This window comes from Formica exsecta, unplaced genomic scaffold, assembly GCF_003651465.1.
Source record: "Formica exsecta isolate Colony F162 unplaced genomic scaffold, ASM365146v1 scaffold265, whole genome shotgun sequence".
NCBI classification, from domain to species: domain Eukaryota; kingdom Metazoa; phylum Arthropoda; class Insecta; order Hymenoptera; family Formicidae; genus Formica; species Formica exsecta.
In genome coordinates this window covers 935,182-944,035 of record NW_021849915.1, presented here as the reverse complement: position 1 = coordinate 944,035, position 8,854 = coordinate 935,182, and the positions used below count along the sequence as shown (strand labels likewise).

The 8,854-nt window shown below is 39.3% G+C and overlaps 1 protein-coding gene across 1 annotated transcript; it reads left to right on the top strand.

The window, feature by feature from the left end:
- The first annotated feature begins 2,954 nt into the window (after positions 1-2,954).
- LOC115236933 (silk gland factor 1-like) lies at positions 2,955-7,192 on the top strand. Its single transcript, XM_029809672.1, has one exon. It carries the CDS (start codon positions 3,152-3,154, stop codon positions 4,664-4,666), a length of 1,515 nt encoding a protein of 504 aa, XP_029665532.1. The 5' UTR covers positions 2,955-3,151; the 3' UTR covers positions 4,667-7,192.
- The last annotated feature ends 1,662 nt before the right edge of the window (positions 7,193-8,854 follow it).

Genomic DNA, 8,854 nt, shown 5'->3' with positions numbered 1-8,854 from the left:
TATTTTTTGATAATAATATTAATCAGTATATTATATGTGATCGTTTAAAAATTGAAATTGGAATATTAGAATATTAATTATATTTTTGACAGAAGACGGAATCTCGGTAGATATTTTTAGATACTTTTTACGATTTTCAAATTGATACAAATTTTTTTAATAAAGATTTATAGTGAAATCATCTATTCGTTTATAAACAAGCTTGAAATTTCTAAATATGAATTATTGAAAGGAATAAAGAAAAGTTTCTTATGCGATTGGATTTAATTTCGAGCATTGCAAACTATTTTCATGTTTCTGAACGTGTTTCTTTAATTTATTTTTTAAATGACATTTTTCTTAGAAAACAGCTTGGACTTTGTCATAAGAAAACGACAAATATAATCTAATTTTTTAATATTTTGTTTGAATTATTCTAATTTTTTGTACGATTTATAAAAATCACATTTTTAAAGAAGGTAATTTTGTTTCTCTTTAGACAGCAAATGATATTGTGTTAACAAATAGTCTCTACTCTTCAATGTTGTCTAAAGGATACATTGAATTAGAAAACATTTTCAATTTATGAGTAAATTGTTACATTTTTCCTTTCACTATTAATATTTGCAGATGCTTCTCAATTATTTAATTAATAATGTTGTATATTTATATAGTTATAGTATAAATAGTTTTAAATAATTTTGCGCGGGATTTTAATGTTTAATATACTTATTGAACGTCAAAGCTGAATATTATATGTTCACACTGAGTTTGTACGATGGAACAAATTCTTTTCTTTTGATCTTGTATATATAAGTTTAACGATGAAATTTTGTGTGCGTGATAATAATTTTGATACAAAATTTTGATGCGTATTTCCGTGTTAATAGTAAGAAAACGTGAGTCCTAGCTGTTTACATTATCAATTCGTCTTATCTAGGTCTGAAGCATACGTTTATCTAGATTCTAGATAGATGCTTCTAAGTTATTTATGGCACAAAGTGTTATCGGAATATTGATACTAGTATGTTCCTTGTTCGCATCAAAGAAAAAAAAGACGTTAGGAATATACTTAAAGAAACTCGCGCGAAGATGTAGCACTCGAAAGTAATTAGCAATTGGCATAAACTACTCTTCGGGATGCCTATTACGTGTATTAAATGGCACGCGATTGCATCTACGCAAAGTAAAAGCGCGAATAATGCATGAAGATAATTTCGATGACATCGATGAGAATTCAAATGAGATCGTGGGTTGAGAATGTAAGCATGTATGAGTGTGGCTTAATATATAGCGAGTTTGTTTCTTTCTTTTAATATATCTATATACCTTGTACTTTATCATAAAGCGACAAAGGAACTGAAAGATACTCATTTGAAGTAAATAATATTAACAAAATTTCAAATTCATGTCACGGCGTATTAAACAATAAGATCTTTTTACATGTATTATAAAGCTAATTAACAATAATATCAAGAGATGAATGAACTTACAATAAATGAATAAAGCAAATCATGAATCTAATTTTCTAATAAGAGTGTAAGTCGTTATTTTACATTATGTATATAATTTTTACACATTCTCTCTCTCTCTCTCTCTTTCTCTCAGTTTTAAGGATACCTAAAGATTATGTTGTTTTATTGTAAATGTTTATCAGATTACGTTACGCGAAGGAATAATGTAAAAACTTATTTATTTTTAGATAAGATAAAAATGTTAATCTTCTTATAATTATCCCGTAAATATACGTGTATATATATATACAGTTTTCAACACAATTACCCGTATATGTAAAAACTAAGAATGCACATAATATATACTTTCTAGTCTAAAAACCCCTTAATAAACAGTAATACATCTAAATATGGCTCGGCTCGGCTTGGCACGGCACGGCAAGGCACGGCACGGCACGGCACGACACGGCACGGCCGTGCGTCGTGGAGCCGGGCGTCTCGCGTGGAATTGCGCAAGCCAATTCCGCTCCGAGGGATGATCGGCTTCGCGCGCGCGAGCGACGCGAGCATGCGCGCTCCATTCAGAGACAACGCCGGAGGGGTAGAAGAGGCTGCGGCGCCGCACAAGATACGGCTATGTGACGATTCAAAACGGGAACCGAGGGAACCAACAGCCACACCAACGTCACCATCCGATTGGTCGAGCGCGATACGACTGGAGGAAGGCCCGGCTACGATTGGCGGTCCCGGCGCCATCGGGCGCGGCACACGCAAGCAACGGTGGGGTATATTTGAACAAGAGCCGCCGACTCAAGAGTAGCGGAGTACACTCGCTAACCGGCCTCCATCCACAACACGGCACACAGAGAGAGGAGAGAGAGACTCACGTTGGTACGAGGCGGAGTGTGTGGTGAGAGGCGGTGAGGTGGCTCAAACAGGGCCCCGCTCGATCAAATAACCGACCGCGCGCGCGGCCGTCGAGCAGCCGTCATCGTAGTGGTTGGTGTTGTTTCGCGCACTCGTCCACGTCTCCCTGTCGTCGGCATTGCGCGTTTGTCGTGCCCTCATGGTGTTGGGGTAACAATTACCCCTATCTCTCCCGCGGGGGTACTCTCTCGCGATCGCGTTCGCTTCGTGCATCGAATGCGCATCTTCCCGGCGAACAAACGGACTGTGCATTGTGTTCCGGGAAGAAGAGGACAGTGTCTTTGCAGTTTGCCTGCGTTTCTTCGACGCGCTTCGCTGACGCGGTGTGTGCCCCGAAGATATCCCGCGTCGAGACTTTTCTCATCTCCCGCGGGAAAGGAGGAAACGCGACGGTTCTTTGCCGATTGTGACAGAAGAGAGTTTTGTCAACTCAGTGTCATTCAGTGTTAGCAGCAAGAATTTCTCGGTGAAGTTTTTATTTCTGGTGAAGAAAGAGAGAGCTTAAGAGTGCGAGGCGATTCCTTCCTAGGCAATTACCGCGCGTCTTCCGTTCTCTCTGTGCATACGACTTCAGGAATCTCTGTGACTCGTGACTCGACAGGAAGACGAGAGCGATAGAAGACTACTTAGTTACCGTTAAAAGCGCGGACGACTCAAGAGGTCGTCCGAACTCGCCCGGTGAAAAGATTAAGGGAATACCCGACTGTCAGCAGCCGTGGTACCGCGGATTTCATGACAGCCGTTTGACAGCGACGACGCGACAGCAGGCCACCTCGGCACCGGTGAGCTCTATGACCATGCTCCAGTCGCAAAAACTGTACGGCGATGCGGGTGCCATGAGCAGCGCCGCGATGTCCAGCATGGGCAGTATGGCGCCCACATATAGCTCCATCAACTCGATGAGCTGCGTGCCGATGGGCATGTCGATGGGCGTCGGGGTCGGGCCTAGCTGCAGCCCGCAGAGTGCCGGTGGCTTCAACATGAGCACCATGAGTTCAGCGATGGGAATGGCGTCGATGGGTGGTGGCGGTATGAGCGGTTACAGCAGCGCTTCTATGGGCACCGGTGGTGCTTGTATGAGTGCCGTCGGATACGGACCCCTGACACCCAGCGGCGGTACCGGCGTCAGTCGGGATCCTCTTCTGACCGAACCGGACTCGCCGAACTCGGCGTTGCAGCGCGCGCGTAACGAGAAATCCTACCGTCGTAGCTACACTCATGCGAAGCCACCGTATTCCTACATTAGTTTGATCACCATGGCGATACAGAACGCGCCTCACAAGATGTTGACCCTCTCAGAGATCTATCAGTTTATCATGGATCTATTTCCCTTCTACAGACAGAACCAGCAACGCTGGCAAAATTCTATCAGGCACTCACTCAGCTTTAACGATTGCTTCGTTAAAGTGCCACGCACACCGGACAAGCCTGGTAAAGGATCTTTCTGGACGCTGCATCCGGACAGTGGTAATATGTTTGAGAACGGTTGTTATTTACGACGACAGAAAAGGTTCAAGGACGAAAAGAAGGAGATGACTAGGCAGAACAGCAAGCATCAACAACATCAGCAGCATCAGGCGACAGCAGCGGCGGTGGCGGCTGCGTCCGGCGCGACTATCACTGGCCAACATAGCCCACCCACTCACGAAGGCGCGCCTGGTTCCAAGAAGACCAGCTCGTCCATCCACCATGGCGGTCCTCCGCAGCAAGACGACAAGGATCTGCACGGGTTGGTGCCCTCGCATCACCATCATCACGCCGCGAGTCTCCATCAACACCATACCGCCCTGAAGAGCGATACCACCGATATCGGTGGCCTCCTAGTGCCCGATCTCGGTGCCGCGCACGACGAGCTTACCGCTATGGTCAGCCGCAGTCTCCATCCGCACCTATTGTCCGATACCGCGAGCTTGCATCACGGTATGACAGGTAGCTTGAAGCAGGAACCACTATATGGAACGGCAGCCAATCATCCGTTCAGCATCAACAGGTTATTGCCGCGAGATACCACTGGTACCTCGCCCGGCGCCCAAGATACCAAGCCACCCGAGATGAAGATGTACGAACAGCTGCACCAGAGCTACACCAACTTCGGCTCGCCCCATCATCCGCACGCGCACTCGGCGCCGCCCGGACACCATCATCACAACGGCATGCACGCCGGCACGAACGCCGCCGGGCCGATGCACATGACGAATCATCATCATCAAGAGTATTATCAGAGTCCGCATTATCATCACGCCACAAGCGTGGCCACCACGAGCGCACCGCCTCCCGCCGTTGCAACCGCGACGCCGGGCTTGTGACATCACGCCACCCACCCTTACGCTTTGGCCTGAGTCGCTGCCGCGGCATATGCCGCCGCCAGCGCTGCCGCACCCCCGATGCCACCCCCGACGTCGGATCTGTCCGCGATCACGGTGACGACCGCGACGGCCGCGGCGCCGACGACGTCCCCCGCGACCTCGTCCACCGTCTCGTCGTCGCCGCGTACGCAATCACGCCGGCGCGCCCGTCGCCCTGATAACGACGACATCGTCGACGCCGTCGTCTGCTGGCCGCCCGACGACGACGACGAGTACGACGATGAGAATGAGGACGAGGACGAGGAAAACGTCATCTACAGACGGTAGAGTGCTTGCTGTCGGGAGGTAGGATTCCTCAGGGTATTTCGGCTCACTGTTACGGTTCATCGTCTCGACGATCGGCTTAATTATTATGTTACCAGTGTTGAGTATATGCAAATAGCGATTGTTATATTTTGGTAATTAGTAGATGATCATACTAAACAAATTAATGCAAATTATTTAGTCTCTTTGGAGAGAATTGTAAAATATTTTCCACTTTCTATAAGATATTCTCTTTTATATTCTCTCTCTTTTATATTCTCTCTTTCATCTATATGATCTACTTTTTTTCCTTTATATTCTTTCCTTTTCTGTATATTTTCTCTTTTAGTTTTAAATCGTCCTCGACCCGCGCTTCGAGTATTATATAATGATTATATAATTCGCGAATAAATTCAAATATTGAATTATACTAGCGGTACAAAGGTTTAAAATGAAGGGAATTAAAAAAAAGGTTAATCAATGCACATGACTGACATAAAGACATTACGTTTTTATGCTATAATAATGACGAGTAATTTTTTTATATAAAAACTGATTTCTTTATTTACATATAAACATTGTACAATGTTTATGTACTATTTGGAAGGAAAAACAGTTGTGTATTTATTTATATTTTATATATATGTTTGTATTATCATTGACAAAAATAATGCATAAAAGAAAATTTATTATTTTTTAATTTAACATTTATCACATCACACATTTTACAAGCAATTTTTGAAATATCTAGATTAAAAAGAGAATATAGAGATCATAGAGTTTTGAATAAAGACTTATAAGAAGCAGAAACAGTATTTACGTGTAGCTTCCAAACTTTAGTAATAGGAAGGTGACATTACTGTGTATTATCCTTTGACAGGAATAAATGGGAAAATAATATTTACATGCGTATACAATCTTCGTTGCTCGTATTAAACTTATGTCCGTTACTGTATGTTGTCATTCAAACTGACAATGACTTGGTAAGCATCGTTTCAAGTACAATTGCAAACAACAATCACGATAAAGAAGATTAAAGCCTACTTTAAACGATCTTTAATTCGCGGCAGAATTTCATTCATAATTTCGGCACGCGATATGGAAAACGTTTGTCAAATCAGATTACATGACATAAAAAATAAAATTATGAATAGAATTTTATGCCATTTGTGTTAGTGTTCTGTAATGTTTCATGAGAAGAGATCGGGCGAGTCGATTTTTTCTTTCTGTTTCTAAAAATGCCCGATATTCTGTTGGTTATTTGAAATTTATTATCGTCATTTTATATCACAATATCATTCCGTTGAATTTATCTCGTGTACACTGGAAAAGGTTTTCGAGAGAAATGTGCGAATATCCAGAAACATACTGAATCATATTGCATTCCATTATTGTCGCCTTTATCATATCGAAAATTCAATGTAATCGCGCGATTTCGTTGAATTGCGTGAGAATTTTTTGTGATACGCACGAATGATGCATTTTCACGCGATAAGCGGAATGCGTCTCGTCGCTATGTTCCATTTCTTGCACGTTATACCAAGATTACGTAATGACTCGGCACACATTTCCGAATTTATAAATAATTACTTTTTAATCGAATTCACATAATGATCGTCCAACAAATTTAATAAGATGACAATGTGTATTAAGTTAATTAAAATTCAATATTCGAACTGCTAGATTTCTTTCATAGATTTTACTAGAGAAATAAAGTTCCAAAAATAGAGCATCAAAAAGAGATAATCGTGATAATAATGTCTATTAATACTGTTAATAATATTCAGCAGATTTTAGATAAACATTTTTAAGTCAAAAATAATAAAATTGATATTTTTAATAAAACTATCTAGCTTCTTTATATGACAATTATAAATTCATTCATCTATTATTATTAGCCGCTGTTTTTCCTCTTTTTCAACGAGAAGCAAAAGATATTTTTTTGCTTTTCACAGAAGAAGAAGGATGGACTGAGAATAATCTCAGTCGTGGAAGAATCTTTTATATACCGATGTCTATTATTAGAGAACTACCCATTAGCTTCAAACATTATCCTGTACGTGTTAATTGCCCGCTCTGTAAGCTTATTGGACAAGATCATTATATCAGTGATGATATCGATTCCGAGACAAAATATTATATGTTGAGACGGGTGAAGTTTTAGCTCCCCAATATTAAAAAAAATTAAATTTTTTTACATGATTTGATTGCACATTGTTTGCACATGAATGCACCTTTTTATTTTTGTTTGCACACCTCTAGTAAAAAAGTTATTTAAAAACAGTTTTTGAGAGAGTCAACTTCACGTTAGCCCCACAATTTTTACAAAAATGGTTTTTGATTAACCTAATCGATAGATTCTCGTTTGCACATTTCAAAACAGTTTGAACTTTTGTTTGCACATTTGTAGAAAAAGAGTTATTTTAAAAAAAGAAGTTTGGAGAATTCAACCTTCAAAAGTGTTTTTTGTTTAACTTTTTTACTAGAAATGTGCAAACACATGGAAATCTATCGATTGGGTTAAATGAAAACCACTTTTGTAAAAATTGGTGGCTAACGTGAAGTTGACGCCCACAAAATTTTATTTTGTATATCTTTTTTGCTAGAGGTGTGCAAACAAAAATAAAAAAAGTGCATTTGTGTGCAATTGAATCATGTAAAAATATTTAATTTTTTCTAATATTGGGGGGCTAAATTCATGCATTTAACACGTTGATATAAATGTTGAATGTTTTTTTTTTTTTTTTTTTTTTTTTTTTGGAATCATTCATTTCAATAATGCATGTCTATGTTAGATCGCTCATTGATTTCAATTTCCCTTCATTTTAAGCATCTCTTATCGTTTTGTAATTATTATTACATTTATTTATGTGCATATAACATGCGGATTATTGACAATTATTGAGTTTTTATCGCGGGAGATAAAATTATTAATTACTAAATTAATAACTAATACATAATTTTTTTTAAATCGATGACAAATTCGATATATTACCTCGCAAAGATGTTATATGTCGATATTGGTGAATACAATCTAGTAGATTCTACTAGGATCGACTCATTTTTTTCTCTTTTCATTCTCTCGTAAAAACAATAGCAATAGATAATTTTCTACTTTATATTATATATTATTATCTTTATTTAATTTTATTACTATTTTGACATATTACTAAAAACAATAGGCATGCACCATGATTAATACTGCATGTCCTGTTTAAATTGTCTTGAAATTTGAAAGGTCTGAAAGGTCTTTATTGTCAGTAAGAAAAAAAAATATTTCAGGAACAAATTTGATTTGAAAATATTTTACTGATAATATTTGACAAGATTGTGATTGATAACTTGTCCCTAAACATATATTTTATATATATTGTTAAAATAATAACGAAGAGATATTTCAAATAATCAAATTAGGTGAAATATGTCCTAGAGAATAATATAAGATAATATTTTATATAAATAATTATTTTCTCTCTTTGAAATTGTTTAGAATTTGGAAAGATTTCAGCTTGCGCGATGTATTCAACAATCGCATATCTCATCCGATTAAGGGAAAATTTCTTAATAATAATTAATCAAAAATAGCGACTCGCTATTTATTACAATTGCACAGATGAACCCGCGGCGATGAACCTGTATCTCGGTGCTTTGAAATACCCTCGATTAATATTAAAGACGAACACGCGGGCCTCGTCGAAGGGGGTGCGTTATCGCGGCATGAAGTAAGCGGCGTAAGCCTCGAGAAGCAGTGCCAGGTAAAAAGTGAGAGCGGTGTCGGATGAACAAAACTTGTGATACTATACGTGAAAATAAATATAAATTAACGGACACGAGTATACGCTCGCGTTGCGTATAAATATAATTATATTCGAGCATCTGTGAGAC

What these genes read in the sequence shown, in the direction of transcription:
- LOC115236933 (XM_029809672.1), top strand. Translation starts at nt 3,152, where the DNA reads ATGACCATGCTCCAGTCGCAAAAACTGTACGGCGATGCGGGTGCCATG.